Raw genomic sequence first — 21,992 nt, 5'->3', positions numbered from 1 at the left:
TCATTTCCATGAAACAAATCCAGAGTGCAGGTGTGTAAAAGTATTTATTTCATTTCTCACACGTCACTGCCAGGACCTGTGAGGGGAAAACAAAAGTTAGTGTCGTGATAAACGAGTCCTCGAGACATTTGTTTTCTCTAGTCTTGTGCTTTAGGAAGGTGTGTTTGTAAAGTCCTTGGAAAATAAGCAATACTAAGTGAGACATCATTTCTTAATTGGGTAATGGGAATGCTATGTATGTAATGTGCTAGCAGACACATGTAGACAAGAGCAATAGATTCTTCATAAGCAATTCTTAGGCAGTTTAAGTAGCCCTCATTTTCAGGAACTTCTGGATTTTAGCATTTGCAGACCATTTACATGCACACAAACCTAGATAACACAACAGGAAAGGGAAAACCACACCAGGCCCATGTTTAAAATATAATTATTTTTTCACTGGGCATTTGAAAGTTAAATTATGTAGCCCCATTTCACTTATTTTAAGTCTTGGGAACGCTAATGAATATGTTTCCTATAGCAGTCCGCAGTTTCTCTTGGGTGTTGAACTTACTGTTGATGCAGCTTATGGTGCAGTCAACATGTGCAGCATAGCACACCTCTGTCAAACACATGAAGTAGATCTGAGGAAACAAACATATTGAAACCGTTTTATTAAAAGTAAAGCCAGTATCATGCATTAACTGTTTAGCGTTTTAAGAGACACTGGCAAAAAAAGTTCTGGCTGTTTCATATAATCAGAGATGGAAAAAGCACACACATCCTTTACTCAGAAGTGCAGATACTCATGTTTAAAAATACTCTGGTGAAAGTAGAAGTACTGACTAAACTTCTTTACTCAAGTCAAAGAGGCTTTGAAATGTACTTCAGTAAAAAGTACCCATAACTAGCAGCTGCTTTAAAGAGTACCTGACCTCCCTTTATATTAATAGAACAATGATGTTATTGTTAGCTAATGAATGTTTCCATGCTGAACAACGGCAACATGACAACGTTTCCATTGGTCCCTGTTCTTTAGAGGAGACCAGGAAGTGATGGATACACGGATCGTGTTCCAATCAATAGGCACGCAGTGACTCTAAAGAATAATGATCACGCACCAAACACACATTCAGACTAAAGGAACCAGCTGTTTGGGAAATGAGAGAAGTAGAAAGTACAGGTATTTGAGTTCAACATGTAAGAAGTAGAAAGTACAGGTATTTGAGTTCAACATGTAAGAAGTAGAAAGTACAGGTATTTGAGTTCAACATGTGAGAAGTAGAAAGTACAGGTATTTGAGTTCAACATGAGAGAAGTAGAAAGTACAGGTATTTGAGTTCAACATGTAAGAAGTAGAAAGTACAGGTATTTGAGTTCAACATGTAAGAAGTAGAAAGTACAGGCATTTGAGTTCAACATGTAAGAAGTAGAAAGTACAGGTATTTGAGTTCAACATGTAAGAAGTAGAAAGTACAGGTATTTGAGTTCAACATGTAAGAAGTAGAAAGTACAGGTATTTGAGTTCAACATGTAAGAAGTAGAAAGTACAGGTATTTGGGTTCAACATGTAAGAAGTAGAAAGTACAGGTATTTGTGTTCAACATGTAAGAAGTAGAAAGTACAGGTATTTGGGTTCAACATGTAAGAAGTAGAAAGTACAGGTATTTGAGTTCAACATGTAAGAAGTAGAAAGTACAGGTATTTGAGTTCAACATGTAAGAAGTAGAAAGTACAGGTATTTGGGTTCAACATGTAAGAAGTAGAAAGTACAGGTATTTGAGTTCAACATGTAAGAAGTAGAAAGTACAGGTATTTGAGTTCAACATGTAGAAAGTACAGGTATTTGAGTTCAACATGTAAGAAGTAGAAAGTACAGGTATTTGAGTTCAACATGTAGAAAGTACAGGTATTTGAGTTCAACATGTAAGAAGTAGAAAGTACAGGTATTTGAGTTCAACATGTAAGAAGTAGAAAGTACAGGTATTTGAGTTCAACATGTAAGAAGTAGAAAGTACAGGTATTTGAGTTCAACATGTAAGAAGTAGAAAGTACAGGTATTTGAGTTCAACATGTAAGAAGTAGAAAGTACAGGTATTTGAGTTCAACATGTGAGAAGTAGAAAGTACAGGTATTTGAGTTCAACATGTGAGAAGTAGAAAGTACAGGTATTTGAGTTCAACATGTGAGAAGTAGAAAGTACAGGTATTTGAGTTCAACATGTGAGAAGTAGAAAGTACAGGTATTTGGGTTCAACATGTAAGAAGTAGAAAGTACAGGTATTTGAGTTCAACATGTAAGAAGTAGAAAGTACAGGTATTTGAGTTCAACATGTAAGAAGTAGAAAGTACAGGTATTTGAGTTCAACATGTAAGAAGTACAGGTATTTGAGTTCAACATGTAAGAAGTAGAAAGTACAGGTATTTGAGTTCAACATGTAAGAAGTAGAAAGTACAGGTATTTGAGTTCAACATGTAAGAAGTAGAAAGTACAGGTATTTGAGTTCAACATGTAAGAAGTAGAAAGTACAGGTATTTGAGTTCAACATGAAAGAAGTAGAAAGTACAGGTATTTGAGTTCAACATGTAAGAAGTACAGGTATTTGAGTTCAACATGTAAGAAGTAGAAAGTACAGGTATTTGAGTTCAACATGTAAGAAGTAGAAAGTACAGGTATTTGAGTTCAACATGTAAGAAGTAGAAAGTACAGGTATTTGAGTTCAACATGTAAGAAGTAGAAAGTACAGGTATTTGAGTTCAACATGTAAGAAGTAGAAAGTACAGGTATTTGAGTTCAACATGTAAGAAGTAGAAAGTACAGGTATTTGAGTTCAACATGTAAGAAGTAGAAAGTACAGGTATTTGAGTTCAACATGTAAGAAGTACAGGTATTTGAGTTCAACATGTAAGAAGTAGAAAGTACAGGTATTTGAGTTCAACATGTAAGAAGTAGAAAGTACAGGTATTTGAGTTCAACATGTAAGAAGTAGAAAGTACAGGTATTTGAGTTCAACATGTAAGAAGTAGAAAGTACAGGTATTTGAGTTCAACATGTAAGAAGTAGAAAGTACAGGTATTTGAGTTCAACATGTAAGTAGAAAGTACAGGTATTTGAGTTCAACATGAAAGAAGTAGAAAGTACAGGTATTTGGGTTCAACATGTAAGTAGAAAGTACAGGTATTTGAGTTCAACATGAAAGAAGTAGAAAGTACAGGTATTTGTGTTCAACATGTAAGAAGTAGAAAGTACAGGTATTTGTGTTCAACATGTAAGAAGTAGAAAGTACAGGTATTTGTGTTCAACATGAGAGAAGTAGAAAGTACAGGTATTTGAGTTCAACATGTAAGAAGTAGAAAGTACAGGTATTTGGGTTCAACATGTAAGAAGTAGAAAGTACAGGTATTTGTGTTCAACATGAGAGAAGTAGAAAGTACAGGTATTTGTGTTCAACATGTAAGAAGTAGAAAGTACAGGTATTTGTGTTCAACATGAGAGAAGTAGAAAGTACAGGTATTTGAGTTCAACATGTAAGAAGTAGAAAGTACAGGTATTTGTGTTCAACATGTAAGAAGTAGAAAGTACAGGTATTTGTGTTCAACATGTAAGAAGTAGAAAGTACAGGTATTTGGGTTCAACATGTAAGAAGTAGAAAGTATTTGTGTTCAACATGTAAGAAGTAGAAAGTAAAAAGTGGTTAGAAAAATAAGTAGTGGAGTAAAGTACTGATACCAGAAACATATGCTTAAAGGTGGGGTAGGTAAGTTTCAGAAACCGGCTCGAGATACACTTTTTGTTATATTCCATGGAATGCTCTTAACATCCCGATAGCAATGAATATCTGAAGTGCTTTGACAAAAAATACATAAAAAAAAATGTCATCTGTAGAAGCCGTAATACTGTAAAAAGTACAACCAATCCGTTTAGCCAAACGGATTGGATGGCCTACCTGCCTGTCAGCCTTCCATCGGGGCACAAAGGTATCTCGTGCCCTCATTGGTCATGTGCGCGTTCGTGTGTGTTGGAGAAGGGGCTCTGGAAGGAAGTGGCAGATTTTCTCCGGTTGTGTATTTTCTAATTCTAGCGATATCGAGCCGGTTTCTCAAACTTACCTACCCCACCTTTAAGTTCAGTAACAACAAAGTATTTGTACTCCACTACTTCCCACCTCTGTGTAATTATGTACTTTTCATAATTATTGTCCTGTATGCGCGTGTTAGTTCAGAGGGAGTTACCTCGGGGTCCTGCAGGTGAGAGGATCCTCCTTCAGTCAGGGGGGAGGGGCTCTCAGAGGGCGGAGACTGGAGGGCAGGGATCAGGATCCTCTGGGTGGGGGGCGGGTTGGAGTGGGAGAGCAGCTGGGAATCACCGCAATCTGAACAGAAAAGACATGACATGTAGAAAGCAGGAAATGCTCCTTTAAAAAACACTTTAGCAATACGGACAAAACTTGTAAATATATAATTTAACTGCAATACTCAATATACTCTATTGCAGTGAAAATGTAATGCAAATATCTGGTGATCAGCATCAAGCATCTTTACCAACATTACACCACTTTTTATTTTTCAATAGACATTTTTGCTTTTGACTTCTTGCATAAATCTTATTGATAATTTTGTATATATATATATATATATATATATATATTCTATAATAACGGAGTAACCCCTCAAGGATGATTTAAGTTTTCCGATTCTGATTTACGGGCAATAGTTTGACCCAACAATACAAAAGCACAATCCACACTAAAATATCAAAAGGGGGTAAGAGTGATTTTTATTTAATGTCTGCTCTTTCCATCTTCACCGTGGTAACACTGTAACAAAACAAAGCATCCACTGCGGGAAGAAAGAAGGATTTCAGATGTCCTACTGTTCAGTTGTTAGAGATGAATCCGTTTATTTTATAGTCTTACACTAAAAGTCACTTCCTGTATTGCCGTGATAAAATGAACATGCGCAATAAACGTGCCACTTCCGGTTGAAGCAATGCCGACGGGGTGTGTGTGCTAGTGTGTGTGTGTGTGTGTGTGTTTTATTGTGTCTTGATATGCGTCTGTTGATGTCACACATGGAGCTGCTGTGATGCAAGGAGCATTTCAGACTTGATCTGACCATTAAAGTATTATCGTATCGTAAGATGGCAACGTCAACACCTACCCATCGTAGACCAGCCTCCAGCTGCTGTACGGTGTGTGTGTGAACGCCAGGCAGGAGTGAACCAGCAGCAGCAGCAGGTGGGGAGGGGCGGGGGGGTCCTGAAGGCTCAGCTGCAGGTAAACAGAACCTCCTCCAATCACGCTGAGGGGAAGGTGAGCCTCAGGGTGGAAGCTGCTGAACGACTCATCTGTGTACAAAAAAAAAATCTAAAACTCAAAATTGTGCTTCAATTGAATTTCTCCACCTTCAAAATGTTCAGTTACTTTGAAGATTCTGATTAATAATACAAACATATATCAGATTTCTATCCAACAGGTACAACATTAATGCATCAATCATTTAAAACACAATAATAATATATATTTTTACTGAAATAGGCGATACGATAACAGGTAAGATTTTGATGCAGGACTTTTACTTGTAACTGAGTTTTCATACTGTATTGTAGTATTCAGGGGATCTGCAGGAATCCTGAAGACCCTTCCCATACATTTTAAGACCTCATCGCCACTTGGAGTTGTAACCGGTTACCTTGGCGACACACTTCACCTCACATTGACTATATACAGTATTGATTGTCCTTCCTCCTTATCTTCCAACCATTTGGACGTAGACTTGCATTTCCCCATAACGATGTTGCTTAGCAACCGGCGTAAACGGAGCTTCGCGCTATCAAGCATTGAGCGTGCGATGTCCTGTTCAGATGACGTCACACCCAACGGGATGTCATCAATAAACTACACAGAATCACACGACACACCTACGCCATGACTACATTCAGGCAGACTGTAGAATACAACCTCTTTGGACCATTTAGATACTTACTGAAAACAAGCTACAAAATGTAACACCTTGGAAAATGCCGTTTAATAGCCTTCATTTTCGCTAAATTGATTTATCAGCTTTTAATACTTTTTAAGACCCCGCGGACCCCCTGGAATTTCTACTTTTAGTAAAATATATATATAGTACTTATTCAACCTCTTGTTATATAAAGAGAATACAGTGGAGACGATCACCTGTGGCGATTCTCAGCTGCACAGTGACGGTGGAGACTGGAGGCAGAACGGGAGGAGGGGGATTCATCTCGTGGAGCCTCTCGTCACCTGGAGGGGAACGACACCGCGCCCTCAACCTGAGGACCAGCAGAGGAACGAGGCATGCGTTTTATTCATTCAACTGGGACCGTGCACATTCATCAACATTTCTGTAAATCTGACAGTTTGCCAAGAGGCTATTTTCCATCTGTCGTCCCTGGACAGATTCTGCAAGTCAACCAAAAGACACATTTCATTTTAAACAAGTAAATACAATAACATAAAACATGCAGTAGTGGAATACTTAATACCAACATCCTCACCTTTGTCACAGTAACTTCAATACTGTGACAAAGTATTTAAAAAAGCTTCAACACCAAAAACAGATCTGACAATACTCATTGTTTGAAATGTTTAAAAGAGAGGCAGATGACTGTCTTGTGATGTGTGTAAATCCTCTGAAGGAACTCATTCTCGTGTTTTCTGTGTGAAGAATTAAAAAGGATAACACATTTCATATAAAACAAGGAAATAAAACTGTCAAACGCAGAATAAGTAATCAACGTAACGCCGACCTGACGGGAGAGATCTCAGAGCTGTGGTCCAACACAGAGTCCGGCACCACGAGGCTCAAACGCTGCCCCGATGCGCAGTCTGTCGGAAAACACACGGAAATTAAATATACTCAAGAACTGTGATGTAAAATGTCAGATTATTTCGTTCATATCCTAATTTCTACTTTACTTCATCCCAAAGGAAATGTTTTATCTTTTACATTTTAAGGGATTAGTTACTTTGTAAATTTAGATAACAAAATAAACGAATTGAGATGCGTTCTTATGATTAGGCTACCCAGCTGTGGTTTGAATGATTTCCACCTTTAGATTTATATAAATATTTGTATTCCATTGCACCCTATTTTTATTGTATCCTTTTATTGCATTCTTGATTTAACTTCTTATTTTTATTTAAAACTTTGACATTTTAGTTATTTATTCTAAAATGGGGTAACTTTTAAAGTGGACCTATTATGCTATATTGGAAACATATACATATATACAAAACATGTCACAGATCGCCCATTGTAGCCATGCCTCAAACCCCTCTATTCCGGCCCTTTAGAGAAATGCAGATTTTGGGTCCTTGGCTTTAAAAAAAATAAATAAAAAAAGAGGCGGAGCTAATGCCTGATCAGAATTCTACCGGAGATAAAGTTAAATTCTGCTGTGATAAAACGCCATCCTGTTCTAAACCACATCAAGGATTATTTCTGAAGCAGTATGGAGCTCAAATGCTTTTTCTCTTGCGGGTTTATCACAAGGTGAGTTCCTTTTTTTATTTCCTGCTTTTTAAACACGTGTGCTCTCCAGCACAGGTTAGCTCCGAGTGTTAGCGAGGCTTGCTAATGTAAACAAAGACGAGATTACGTCCAAAACACGTCAGGCATTGTTTCTGATAGCAACTCTCTGTGGGTCCGCTGCCGATTTGACGTCAGATCGGCAGCAAATCTGTATCCGCTCGTTGTAGCCCCGGTTTTAAAAGATTTTGGTACGGAGGAAAAGAGAGAGGGTTTTAGTTCCCCGACGCACCGGGGACACCAAAAAGCGCATTTTGCATGATAGGTCCCCTTTAAAGCTATGGCAAAAAAAATAATGCTGGGCCAAACTGAGTATATGTAATCAAGAGCAATACTACTGGAGATTTTACAGCTTTCAGTATTTCTACATCACCTTTCATTTCACCATCCATCCTCTTCCCCACTTCTTCATCAGGAAGCCCAAAAGCATCTACTTGCTGTTGATGAGTGACATAATGTGCATTGAGGCTACGAAGCTGCTGAGGCATGCTGGGAAATCCTGCTTCAGCGGCACGATCCAACCCACTGAGGTCAGAGGGAAGCTGAGGCTCTGAATTTGAAGCTTTTTCAAAGTTCATATTGCCCGCAGGATGCATCTCCTGAGGGTCTACGAACGCTTCAGGCTCTCCCCAAGCAATGTGAGGGAAGTAATAGTGCGGGTTTGGATAGGGATATGAGGGATATGGAGGATAAGGTGCAGATTTCAGAGGACTTTCTGAAGGGCTTGAAGTAAAAGAAGCAACATCAGAGTTCTCTGGGAATTCATAGCTTAGAGGAGGATTAGTTTGAGACCATTCTTGAGGATCAGGGTCTTGAGTTGGACCAGTTTGAGGGATTTTAAGGTGGTTATAGTCGTAGTATTGATGGTATGGATTGAAGGAGTTGTGTTCATCATGGACTTTTGACGAGCGAGGATGAACAGACTTTTGATCTTCGGACAAATCTGGATTTGCTTCCAGACTTCGAGGGGGCAATCGTTGAACATCGCCCCGAGCAATATGTGGAAAGTAATAGTACGGGAATGGATAAGGATGTGGAGGAGGGGGTGCATCAGGTGCAGATGCTTTTGGAGGACTTTCTGGAGGGCTAGAAGTCAAAGTTGCTGACTCAGGTCCAGACTGAAGAAGTTGAGGAAGTTTAGTTAAAGAGAGTTCTCCAGGTTCTTCAGGACCTGGATCGGCGTCTTCAGGTTTGCCAGGAAGAGGGATCTTAAGGTGTTGGTCGTGATAGTATGGATGAACGGAGTTGTCCGGTCCCGTTTCTGGACCGGGAGGAGCCGATCTTTTAACATCTCCTCTAGCGATAGGCATGGAGTAATGGTATGGAAATGGATAAGGATGTGGAGGAGGAAGTGCATCGTGTGCAGATGTTTTTGGAGGACTCTCTGGAAGACTAGAAGGAAAAGAGGCCGCCTCAGGTGCAGGCTGAAAGAACTGGTGAGATCTCTCTAGGAATTCAGGGTTTTGAGTAAAATGAGTTAAAGACCGTTCTCCAGGTACTCCAGGGCCTGAATCAGGGTGTTGAGGTGGACCAGGTTGAGGGATTTCAGGGTGGTGGAAGTAGTCATAGTATGGATTGAAGGGGTTGCGTTTGTTGTGGACTTGTGATGAACGAGGATGAACGGAGGTGTCCGACTTCTGATCTTCTGACGAATTTGGAGTCATTTCAGGATCGAGAGGCGGCAATCCTTTGTCCTCGCCAAGAGCAATATGAGGGAAGTAAAAGTACGGGAATGGATAAGGATGTGGAGGATAAGGTACATCAGGTGAATCCATTTCTGGAAGACTTTCTGGAGGACTAGAAGTTAAAGAAGTTGCCTCAGCATCAGATGAGCGAGGGTGAAAGGATGTGCCAGAATTCTGATCTTCTGACAAATTTGGAGTCGTTTCGGGATCTAAAGACGGCAACCTTTGGGCCTCTTCCGGACCAATGTGTGGGAAGTAATGGAAGGGGAATGGATAGGGATGTGGAGGATGTGAGGGTGTAGAGGTTTTTGGAGGAACGGTGGACATAAGAGAGGCAGCTTCTGTGCCAGGCTGACGAAACTGTTGCGAGTCCTGTGGGAATTGAGGGTTTTGGGGTAGATCCAGAGGCTCCTCGGGACGCAGATCTGGGTCTTGAGGTGGACCAGGTTGAGGGATTTCAGGGTGGTAGTAGTGATAGTATGGATTGAAGGGGTTGTGTTCATTGTAGACCTGTGACGAGCGAGGATGAACGGAGGTGTCCGACTTCTGATCTTCGGACAAATTTGGAGTCATTTCGGGATCGAGAGGCGGCAATATTTTGGCCTCGCCGCTAGCGATGGGTGGGAAGTAATGGTATGGGAATGGATAAGGATGTGGAGGATGAGGTGCAGATGTTGGAAGGTTGGAAATTGGCAGAAAAGCAGCCTCCGTCACTGGCTGAAGAAAGCGGGAGTTCTCTAGGAATCTCGGGTTTTGAGGAAGATTGGTAAACGATTGTTTTCCAGGCTCCTCAGGACCTGGATCGGGGTTTTGAGTTGCGTCAGGAAGAGGTACTTTAGGGTGGTGGTAGTAGTGATAGTAGGAATTGAAGCCGTGGCTCGAAGGCTGCGGAGAAGGAGCTACATCTTGATCGGTTACCGGGGAAGGAGCAGGACGTAGCTTAATCGAGACGCCCATCATATGAGTTTCTTGCGGATCCGGATACACTGGATGTACATTTTCTACATTTTCTGGAGATGACTGAGGAGTGGGGATATTGAAATGTGCAGGAAACTGGTGGGGGTCGTCTGGAGGCGAATCAACAGGAGGAGCTAATGAAAGCTCAGCAGTGGAAGATGATTCATCAGGAGGATGGTACTTGTGGTGGTGTGTAGGGTGGGGGTAGTTAAGAGGGGCCAAGATGAAAGGTTGGGCCCATGGAAAAGACTCCAGGGATTCATGAATGTTCCCCGTCTGAAGACGAGGAGGATGATGGGAAGGTCCGAGTTCTTCAGGGGGAGACACGGGACAGGCCACTTTGTAGGTGTTTTCTTCCATCTGAAAAGACAGACTGTGTTTTCCATCCTGAAAAAGAGAGATTTTCTTTGTGAGAAAGTTTACAGAAAATGTAAAAAAAACTTCACTTAAGTCACATTTACTAAAATCCTCGAAAGGTGGTTTGGGTCAAACTGAGTAATGTGAGTAATACAAGTGATTTTTCAACATTTTATATAATATATCGTTTCCAGATTAATCACAATCAAGTATTAAAGGTCCCCGTCATGTCATGCCATTTCTACTGATCATAATTCCATTGTTCTCATACTGATATTCTGAACAATCTGTGCTGTTGTAAAGTGTCTCTACTGTAGGCTATTTTTTATTATATGTACAGCACTTTGGCTCCACCACACATCGTTTATAAATGTGCTATATAAATAAAACTTGATTTGATTGTTGAGGTCTACTAAAATAGATTTATATTGTGCAATTTTCCAAACTCACATTGGTTTCTCATACAGCATACAGTGTATTCACTCTGTCCTAAACGGCTTGTTGGAGATCCTGCCCCCCCCCCTGTGAGCCCAGTGGCCGCCTGTGAGACAGCGAGACACCGCGGAACTCAGCCTGGGCACACACACACAAACTCCCAGCCAGGCTGCGGGTGGGTGTGTGCTTCGGGCTGGGTTTCGCCGACCCCACACCAGTGAGCCAGCTCACAGTGTCCCGCTCCTCGCAGCAGCGAGCCTCACAACGTCCCGCCGAGTGTGTGTGTGAGGAAGTCCGTGGATTGGTCCAAACGTAACGGCTCCGCGGACATAACGTCCCTATACCCGAAATACGTCCCTATACCCGAAATACGTCCCTATACCCGAAATACGTCCCTATACCCGAAATACGTCCCTATACCCGAAATACGTCCCTATACCCGAAATACGTCCCTATACCCAAGAAGTAAACAATGGAAAAAGAGAAATCTCCAACGAGGCGTTCTGGGGCAGCACAGACAGACCTTCTCTGTGTTAGAGTTTTACTCGCTACAGGGTGCACTTTGAGGGTTTGACTCTGCAGACCGTTCACATGCAGCGAAAGCTACATCACACAAGGGGGCGGGTCAGAACCGGAAAAGCATGACATGGGACCTTTAACATATACAGCCCTTCTACAAATGTATTATAGGATACGTACAATATATGTAGCATCGTCTTATGAATAGTGACTTCTTGAAACTCACCTCGTCTGTGATGCCACAGGTAATAAATGGAGCAGCGATTATAATCTCAGCGTCTCGTCTCTCCACCGTGTATCCACACCGCTCCTCGAGCACCGACAGAGAGGCCCATTCTCCTCGGACTGTAACGAGAAGAAAAAACAACATTGTTTTAAAAGACCATCGAGAGCAGGGGGGTCAAACCGCAAGAGCTTCCAAAGAATATGATCTACTGTAATTGTTGAATATTTGCTTTCAAGTATTTGCCCCAGACTTCTGCTTTCAGACGTAGCTATTTATGAAGTTATTACCAGAACTGATAATAATCCAATGCAGAGCCTATAATGGAATATAATACATTATTTAATATATATTATATATTTATATAGTCTTAAAGTTACAACCGGCACTTTGAGTGCAACCATAATGCTAATGTGGCCCACAATGAAATGGACACCCCTGATCTAGAGAAATACAGAGTGATAAAAGAATGAAAAATCTATCATTAGATTCAAGGCTTTTATCGTCATACGTACAACACAATGAAAGAGATAATAGTGCAGGTAAATTACCTTTTTTTAATTTCCATTTAATATAATGTTATTTTTTGTACAGGATGAGTGAGGGTAGAATTACATTAGATTCAAGATTTCATGACACCAAGAAATTCATTGGCAACTAAATTTGACTTTAATACTTCATCGCCACTCATTTTTTCAAAACACAAACACTGACCAAACCTCCCCTCCCCCACATTGCTCCCCTCCCCCACATTGCTCCCCTCCCCCACATGCCTCCCTTCCCAAACTGACACTCACACGAGATGTTTAGTGCAAGTAAATTACCGTTCACCCTGATGTCCTCAGCAGCATGGGGTCCCTGCACAGTGAAGGTCATCCCATGCAGAGAGCAACAGAGAGACGAGGGTCCCGAGGCCCAAGGCTGGGTCTGAGGGGTCGGGCAGGACATCTTCGCTGGAGTCCCCCTCCACAGCAGGGGTAACACAAAACCCTCCTCCTGAACACAAACGGCCGTGAGCAGAGATGGCAAAAGCACACACATCCTTTACTCAAGCAGAAGTACAGATACTCGTGTTTAAAAATACTCTGGTGAAAGTAGAAGTACTGACTAAACTTCTTTACTCAAGTAAAAGTAAAGAGGCTTTGAAGTGTACTTCAGTAAAAAGTACCCATAACTAGCAGCTGTTTTAAAGAGTACCTGACCTCCCTTTATATCAATAGAACAATAATGTCATTGTTAGCTAATGAATGTTTCCATGCTGAACAACGGCAACATGACAACGTTTCCATTGGTCCCTCTTCTTTAGAGAAGACCAGGAAGTGATGGATACACGGATCGTGTTCCAACCAATAGGCACGCAATGACTCTAAAGAATAATGACCACGCACCAACACAAATTCAGACTAAAGGACCCAGCTGTTTGGAACATGAGAGAAGTAGAAAGTACAGGTATTTGGGTTCAACGTGTGAGAAGTAGAAAGTACAGGTATTTGAGTTCAACATGTAAGAAGTAGAAAGTACAGGTATTTGAGTTCAACATGTAAGAAGTAGAAAGTACAGGTATTTGAGTTCAACATGTAAGAAGTAGAAAGTACAGGTATTTGTGTTCAACATGTAAGTAGAAAGTACAGGTATTTGAGTTCAACATGTAAGAAGTAGAAAGTACAGGTATTTGAGTTCAACATGTAAGAAGTAGAAAGTACAGGTATTTGTGTTCAACATGTGAGAAGTAGAAAGTACAGGTATTTGAGTTCAACATGTGAGAAGTAGAAAGTACAGGTATTTGTGTTCAACATGTGAGAAGTAGAAAGTACAGGTATTTGTGTTCAACATGTGAGAAGTAGAAAGTACAGGTATTTGAGTTCAACATGTAAGAAGTAGAAAGTACAGGTATTTGAGTTCAACATGTGAGAAGTAGAAAGTACAGTTATTTGTGTTCAACATGTGAGAAGTAGAAAGTATAGGTATTTGAGTTCAACATGTGAGAAGTAGAAAGTACAGGTATTTGTGTTCAACATGTAAGAAGTAGAAAGTACAGGTATTTGAGTTCAACATGTAAGAAGTAGAGAGTACAGGTATTTGAGTTCAACATGTGAGAAGTAGAAAGTACAGGTATTTGAGTTCAACATGTGAGAAGTAGAAAAGGTACAGGTATTTGGGTTCAACATGTGAGAAGTAGAAAGTACAGGTATTTGAGTTCAACATGTATGAAGTAGAAAGTACAGGTATTTGGGTTCAGCATGTAAGAAGTAGAAAGTACAGGTATTTGTGTTCAAAATGTAAGTAGAAAGTACAGGTATTTGTGTTCAACATGTAAGAAGTAGAAAGTACAGGTATTTGTGTTCAACATGTAAGAAGTAGAAAGTACAGGTATTTGGGTTCAACATGTAAGAAGTAGAAAGTACAGGTATTTGAGTTCAACATGTGAGAAGTAGAAAGTACAGGTATTTGGGTTCAACTTGTAAGAAGTAGAAAGTACAGGTATTTGTATTCAACATGTAAGAAGTAGAAAGTACAGGTATTTGTGTTCAACATGTAAGAAGTAGAAAGTACAGGTATTTGAGTTCAACATGTAAGAAGTAGAAAGTACAGGTATTTGTATTCAACATGTAAGAAGTAGAAAGTACAGGTATTTGTGTTCAACATGTAAGAAGTAGAAAGTACAGGTATTTGAGTTCAACATGTAAGAAGTAGAAAGTACAGGTATTTGTGTTCAAAATGTAAGAAGTAGAAAGTACAGGTATTTGTGTTCAACATGTAAGAAGTAGAAAGTACAGGTATTTGGGTTCAACATGTGAGAAGTAGAAAATACAGGTATTTGTGTTCAACATGTAAGAAGTAGAAAGTACAGGTATTTGTGTTCAACATGTAAGAAGTAGAAAGTACAGGTATTTGAGTTCAACATGTGAGAAGTAGAAAGTACAGGTATTTGAGTTCAACATGTGAGAAGTAGAAAGTACAGGTATTTGGGTTCAACATGTGAGAAGTAGAAAGTACAGGTATTTGAGTTCAACATGTAGAAGTAGAAAGTACAGGTATTTGGGTTCAACATGTAAGAAGTAGAAAGTACAGGTATTTGTGTTCAACATGTAAGAAGTAGAAAGTACAGGTATTTGAGTTCAACATGTGAGAAGTAGAAAGTACAGGTATTTGTGTTCAACATGTAAGAAGTAGAAAGTACAGGTATTTGGGTTCAACATGTAAGAAGTAGAAAGTACAGGTATTTGTGTTCAACATGTAAGAAGTAGAAAGTACAGGTATTTGTGTTCAACATGTAAGAAGTAGAAAGTACAGGTATTTGAGTTCAACATGTGAGAAGTAGAAAGTACAGGTATTTGGTTTCAACATGTAAGAAGTAGAAAGTACAGGTATTTGTGTTCAACATGTAAGAAGTAGAAAGTACAGGTATTTGTGTTCAACATGTAAGAAGTAGAAAGTACAGGTATTTGTGTTCAACATGTAAGAAGTAGAAAGTACAGGTATTTGAGTTCAACATGTGAGAAGTAAAAGGACAGGTATTTGTGTTCAACATGTAAGAAGTAGAAAGTACAGGTATTTGGGTTCAACATGTAAGAAGTAGAAAGTACAGGTATTTGGTTCAACATGTAAGAAGTAGAAAGTACAGGTATTTGTTTCAACATGTAAGAAGTAGAAAGTACAGGTATTTATGTTCAACATCTAAGAAGTAGAAAGTACAGGTATTTGTTATCAACATGTAAGAAGTAGAAAGTACAGGTATTTGGGTTCAACATGTAAGAAGTAGAAATACAGGTATTTGTGTTCAAAATGTAAGAAGTAGAAAGTACAGGTATTTGTGTTCAACATGTAAGAAGTAGAAAGTACAGGTATTTGAGTTCAACATGTAAGAAGTAGAAAGTACAGGTATTTGGGTTCAACATGTGAGAAGTAGAAATACAGGTATTTGTGTTCAACATGTAAGAAGTAGAAAGTACAGGTATTTGTGTTCAACATGTAAGAAGTAGAAAGTACAGGTATTTGTGTTCAAAATGTAAGTAGAAAGTACAGGTATTTGTGTTCAACATGTAAGAAGTAGAAAGTACAGGTATTTGTGTTCAACATGTAAGTAGAAAGTACAGGTATTTGGGTTCAACATGTGAGAAGTAGAAAATACAGGTATTTGTGTTCACAACATGTGAGAAGTAGAAAGTACAGGTATTTGGGTTCAACATGTAAGAAGTAGAAAGTACAGGTATTTGTGTTCAACATGTAAGAAGTAGAAAGTACAGGTATTTGGGTTCAACATGTAAGAAGTAGAAAGTACAGGTATTTGTGTTCAACATGTAAGAAGTAGAAAGTACAGGTATTTGTGTTCAACATGTAAGAAGTAGAAAGTACAGGTATTTGTGTTCAACATGTAAGAAGTAGAAAGTACAGGTATTTGTGTTCAACATGTAAGAAGTAGAAAGTACAGGTATTTGTGTTCAACATGTAAGAAGTAGAAAGTACAGGTATTTCTGTTCAAAATGTAAGTAGAAAGTAAAAAGTCATCAGAAAAATAAGTCGTGGAGTAAAGTACTGATACCAGAAAAATGTACTGTAACGTGTAAGTATTTGTACTCCACTACTTCCCACCCCTGGCCGTGAGCAAAAACGTTTGACATCTATTAGAGAAGATGCGTCTATAATTAAGAGACCAGGTTTTACTCGTTAAAAAGTCCTTTTAAAAGTGAGTCAACGCTCCATTAAAGCCCCAACATTCTTGTCAAGGCGACATGAGAGTGGACTGAGTCATCTACGTTGAAAGGTATGATTCATCCGATTCTAAAAACGGATTTTCTTTGGTACGAGGAAACTTTGATTCACACTGTAAAGACATGGAAATATAAGTAATTCAGCGAGAGATGTTATACCCTTAAAATGTGCAATAATGACCCTGAGCCTTAAAAAACTGTTTTAAAATCTATGCATCATCGTCATCTAGATCAGGGGTGTCCAAACCTTTTTCATCGAGGGCCACATACAGAAAAATGTTCGAAGGACTGGTTCACTCACGAGAAGTCAGGTTTATTGCCTCATAATTGAAGTTATAAGTTAGTAAAATAAATCAAATGCAAGTAAATTATGCTGCAGCCTAAATCACAGCTTTCCAGCAGGCTTCATTTTATTTTGTGAGCAGCTCATCCTTAAAACAGAAGCCTCAGATTGCTTATCATAAGAGGAAATTATTAAGGGTAAGTTATTGGGCTTTTTTCTTATGAACTAAGATTTGTTAGAGAATGTTTCCAACTTTAAATGACGGAAATTGGGCTTATTAACACATGAATGCTACTGTGTAATATAAATTGACATATATATTTAAGAAGTACAAGACAAGCTCCATTTGTGGGCCACCATTATACATTTTTTAATTTGCCGAGGGCCGATTCAAAATGGTCCGCGGGGCGCATTTGGCCCCCGGGCCGTAGTTTGGACACCACTGGTCTAGATTGAAATGTATGGATCTGTTACCTCGTGCTTGACGTGGCAGGCGTCGTAGCGAGCGATCAGGCTGAGGTCTCTCCATGTGTTCTGCACAGAGTATCCACAATGAGGAGGAGGCTGGTTCAGCGGCACCGACGACTCGTTCACTGACACAGACACCAAAACAAAGGTTATTAAAAATTAAGCATTTTAACAGATATTGCATTTTGCTTGCTAACATTTGTTGTTGTTGTATTGCACTAGTTCATTTGGCGATTTTGATATCGTTTTGATTAATTGTGCTAAACCCTTTTTTATTTTTTTAATGCCATTTTATTTCTGAAATATTTTGGATTGTTAATTTCTGTGTCTTAGTTTCTCTTATGTACATTGCCTTGTGTTTTTTTATACTGCTGCAACGCAAACATTTCCCAAATTGGGATCAATAAAGTACTTATCTATCTATCTATCTATCAGAACACTTTGATGTCAGAAACAGCCATTACAAATATATAAACTATTTAAAAAAACTATTACAAATATACAAAAAAAAAGCATTTCAATGAAATAATAATGATAAATAATAATAATGATAATAAATAATAATAATAAATAATAAATAATGATAATGAGAATAGAAAGTACAGTGAGAAAATGACAAATTATTACTTGAATAAAGATAAAATATGTACAAAGACACCAGATGTACCATGTCTAAAATCATTCATCGGGTTGTAAAATATACCGTTGAAAACAACAAAGATTGAAAATAGTTGTCAAAATGTGGCGGGAAACTCAATATAAATGTCCTACTTTACAATTGATGTTTTACAGATGGCCACAGATATATGTTTAAAGGGGTATCCATCTCCATCACAGGCGATCAAGTAATACGGACCATTACCATAACTTGGTATTTCTCTCGGTTTGAATATTATTGGAAACATTTTGGATACAGAACTCGTATTTAAAGTCGTTTTTAGACATTTTAATAGAGAGAAAAGTCATACATTATACCTTTAATTTGACTTTTAAGATAAGAAAATAGACCCCGGCAGGCCCGGCTGCTACCATACTGGGTAATAATCTGTAAATTGAATTTCTAATAAAATATGCAAAAGGTGAGTGTCTTCACCCCGGCTCAGCTGCAGTTGTACGGCTCGTCTCCACCTCACTGTGAGGGTCATGGCGTCGTTTCCACAATCCACGACTGGCTTCAGCTTCCGCCAGCTCTCCTTTGAGGCACTGAGACTATGACCTCTGACCTCTGACCTGTCCTCAGCATGAACTGGAGGACAGAAACAAACCAGAGTACACAGGGATTACAAAGTGTCCGTGTCTGTAGTTTGGTGGAGCAAAAAGTAATAGAAACACAATTTGCAGAATCAAACAGTTCACACAATCCCTGTAAATCAAGGTTTAGAAGACATTTCAAGCGTGCACGTTTTCTCAATTTACTGCAAAGTCAGAGAGAGAGAACCTTGGTCAACATAGTGGACATCAGCCAATGAAATAAAACCACTGAATGGAATACTGTGTGAGCCAAATGTACAAAAGATAGGCTATTCTCAAAAATGTTATGAAGTAATATGAATTCCTTAAATTAGTTATCCGTCTGTGATGAATAAAAACATTTTTCGTAAAAAGAAATGTGGATAATCCTTGTTGGGAAAAGCTAATTAGATATATTGAAAATTAGGTGTTTCTTTGCAGCTATAATGAACAAAATCTGTGGCACAGGACCAAACTACTACTAGATGTGATTACAACGATTTTAAGGTGTTCAGTTAAAATTGTAATGCATAAAATAGGCAATGGTGAAACTTGGAAGTAACACAATTCCAAAAAAAAAAGTTAAAACTAAAAGTATTTGAAATACAGCTATATGATTTTGCAAAGTAGATCCCAAAAATGTAAGGTTTCACATGCTTTGAAAAAAAAAAATCCAATTGACGGGAGGTCTTGCCTAGAGCAGTGCTTCTCAGAGTGTGGTCCGCGGACACTGGTGGTCCGTGAGCGCCCCCTAGTGGTCCGTGAGTATATTGGTAACATTTCATATTTGAAATAAATAAATTTATTTAAGTTTTCCGCACCCTCGCGGGAATATCTCCACAATGGAGCGAGCTTAAGTTTCAATTTCGATTACATGATATAGCCCAGCGCAACACCTTCATCACAGATGTTGTCACTTACTTGTACCATTTTCAGGCGATTTGTAATCTGTTCTAGAAAAACGGTGTTTTTTTTTTATATTTGTGGAGGTCCACGAGTGTTTTATTTTGGTTAAGTGGTCCTTGGTATGAAAAAGTTTGAGAAACACTGGTCTAGAGCAACCCATAAGCAATAATTGTTTTACTAACCTGATAATAAATGGGGATTTTAAGTTAAGAAATATAGTTCAACGCTTGCGTTTCAATTTGGTATAGTTTTAGGCAAGGTAAGATTAGTTATAGAGCACATTTAAAAAAAAACATAAATCACAAAAATATATATTTTAGAGAAACCAAGACAATACAAAAAAAGTCAAAGTAATAATAATAATTTTAAAAAAGTCTTAACACGAGAAGTAGATAAAGTAATACAAGTATCTTACCTGAAGCAGAGTCTGCATGGTAACCCACCACCGGGTTTGTTTCAAATTGTCCAGGAATATAAAACTTTCCCGGAGTGCAAAGCTCGATTTCCCCTTCGTTACATTCTTCATTCGGAGGGTCGCTTCGCTTCGGTTTGTTGCGGTCTTTGAAGATGCTTCCAATCAAAGAAGACTCCATGTTTGTTTGTAGTTTGAATCCAGTCTTGTTTTGGATTTCGGAGTTTAGAAAAGGGAATATTCTCGACTCTTTTTCCCGTTTTGAGTCGAGGTTTATCCGCTCTCCGAGGCCTTTAGTCGTTAAAACGCTTCGTCTTTCACCGTGAAGAGCAGGGTTTGAGGATGAATGAACAGGTTCAGTTATTGTTGTGATGGTGTAAATGAGAAGGACGACGAATAAGTGTCCATTTCGTTTTAAATGCATTTCAAATAAGAGTTTCTTTCTGCAGCACAAACGCACGGGGGCAGAGGGAACAGCAGCAGGACTTTGTAGACTTCCGGCCACACACCTGATCGTTAATTGGTCTTAATTACACAGGTGTTTGGCTCAAACTGGATTATAACTGGTGCAGATTGGAAGCCCATGTCTGCCTGTAAATAATAATAATAAATAGTATTTATTAAATACATCAAAAATAATGAATTATTATCTCAAAGTTATGAGAAACTGTCTCATACATTTTGAGTTAGCATCCCAAGATAATGACATAGTATGTACAAAATTACAATTTAGTATCTTAAAATGAATCTGAACTTCCTCTTAATGACTACTTATGTCAAAACAATAGCTTACATGTCAAAAAAATGTTGGAACGTTAATAATGACATCATATCTCAACATGAGAAACCACCATGAGTCATTACTTCAATGCTATTATCTGGAGAAGGTTTATGTCGGTATTTTAAGATAATTTCTCTAACTCACAATTGATGGGACATATGTGGTTACTTCTAAATAATAAGTTATCTTTTTGGATTAATTGGCATTCCTTTGATATATTAACTAGCAATTAAGTAGAAAGCTTGAGATTTTTTAATGAAGTCATATTTTAAAGTTATCATTTTAAGATTCCGAGTCACTATTTCAAGATACTGAGAAAATCTTTCATAATTCTTTTGAAAAAATGTCTTTTTTTTCGAGACGCTTAGCAATCATTCTGATAATAATTCTGAGTCCTTATAAGGACTTACAGATCTAAAAAAAAAAACAGCCAAAAGACAAGTATCTGCTCAAAACTTCAGAGTGATTCACTAAATTGCTTCTAAAAAGAGTTCCACAACAAAAAGCATTTTTATTTCATATTTTCATATTTATTTATTGACAACAGTAACATATTGCATACATTTTGCACCAGAATCAACAACAACACTCTGATAATGTAATATCTAATACATTTGTAGTCACAAAGGCCAGTATTTCCACTGAGAATAGCATGCACTGTATAAAACAATCTACTTTTTGTCCACTAGAGGCCAATGCTGCATTGCTTTAACTGTTGATAACTTTTCACTGATGTATTCTTGAGGACTTTTCCACACACACAGACACACACTTAAGTCCATATTCATGGTTTCCCATCTGTTTCATACTAGTGGCCATAATGAATAGATGAACAATTCTTAAAAGATTATATTTAGTCGGCATTTACTCAAAAACACGTTGTCCTCAGATGCACCAACCATGACATATGGGTTTGTTGACCTTTGCCCTCTTTTAAAATAACATTCTCTGCTTTGTCAAACCCATCATTTAATTGATCGAATAAGTCACCCAGTGAGTCACTTTTGTATGTCATGTTTGTTTTTTATTTACTCAACTGAAATGAAATCTCTATTGCCAGCCAGTGTTCATCCAAACCGCCATCTGGCCTGAAGACAAACTGATAAGAAGTTGAATAAACTGAAGATGCTCCATCTATTCATGATAAAAAAAAGAAAGATATTGTCTGCTGTACGTCAACCAAAACCGCCAAGAAACAAGAGCTCTGTGAGATGCTACCAACCCAACCATCTAACGATCAGTGACGGTGCCAAGCTGAGATCAGTCATCACATTGTGGTCATGATGTTATCAGCTGAGGGCAGACTGGCGATGTTCTCACCCTTAAACACTTATAAAGAGCTGTCTTTCACCTCTTCCTCAACATTAGGTTAGAAGTGGTGACAAATAGAGTGGTGCAGGGGATGACGTGCTTTTGTGGACCGGCCCATTAGTTAGCATCACCAAAAAAAGCATAGTGAAGTTAGCATCAGAAGGGCTACCTTGACAGAAAG

The 21,992-nt window shown here is 38.6% G+C and overlaps 1 protein-coding gene and 1 long non-coding RNA gene across 2 annotated transcripts; both read right to left on the bottom strand.

Moving 5' to 3' along the window:
• Positions 1–25: 25 nt before the first annotated feature.
• Positions 26–4,344, bottom strand: LOC139434351 (uncharacterized). The gene is made up of 3 exons (XR_011643705.1): positions 4,212–4,344; positions 554–623; positions 26–76 (listed from the first exon to the last, which is right to left on the bottom strand). It is a non-coding gene; the product is annotated as an uncharacterized lncRNA (long non-coding RNA).
• Positions 4,345–5,134: 790 nt separating this feature from the next.
• LOC117450737 (histone-lysine N-methyltransferase 2D-like) lies at positions 5,135–20,170 on the bottom strand. The gene is made up of 9 exons (XM_034088667.2): positions 19,723–20,170; positions 18,265–18,417; positions 17,178–17,296; positions 12,533–12,704; positions 11,712–11,830; positions 7,906–10,561; positions 6,751–6,829; positions 6,158–6,273; positions 5,135–5,325 (listed from the first exon to the last, which is right to left on the bottom strand). The coding sequence occupies exons 1-9, from the start codon at positions 20,141–20,143 to the stop codon at positions 5,135–5,137; spliced, it is 4,026 nt and encodes a 1,341-aa protein (XP_033944558.2). The 5' UTR covers positions 20,144–20,170.
• Positions 20,171–21,992: the final 1,822 nt, after the last annotated feature.

Source organism: Pseudochaenichthys georgianus, chromosome 8, assembly GCF_902827115.2.
Source record: "Pseudochaenichthys georgianus chromosome 8, fPseGeo1.2, whole genome shotgun sequence".
Taxonomy (NCBI): Eukaryota; Metazoa; Chordata; class Actinopteri; order Perciformes; family Channichthyidae; genus Pseudochaenichthys; species Pseudochaenichthys georgianus.
The sequence above is the reverse complement of the archived record's forward strand: the minus strand, read 5'-3'. Positions and strand labels throughout refer to the sequence as shown.

Bases quoted from the DNA above. Each gene is read 5' to 3' on its own strand.
- LOC117450737 (XM_034088667.2), bottom strand. From the start codon at position 20,143: ATGCATTTAAAACGAAATGGACACTTATTCGTCGTCCTTCTCATTTAC. The intron at 11,831-12,532 runs GTAATTTACTTG...TTCTCGTTACAG, and splicing joins TGAGGACATCAGGGTGAACG to TCCGAGGAGAATGGGCCTCT. The intron at 6,830-7,905 runs GTGATGTAGAAA...GTTTTCCGACAG, and splicing joins GATGGATGGTGAAATGAAAG to ACTGCGCATCGGGGCAGCGT.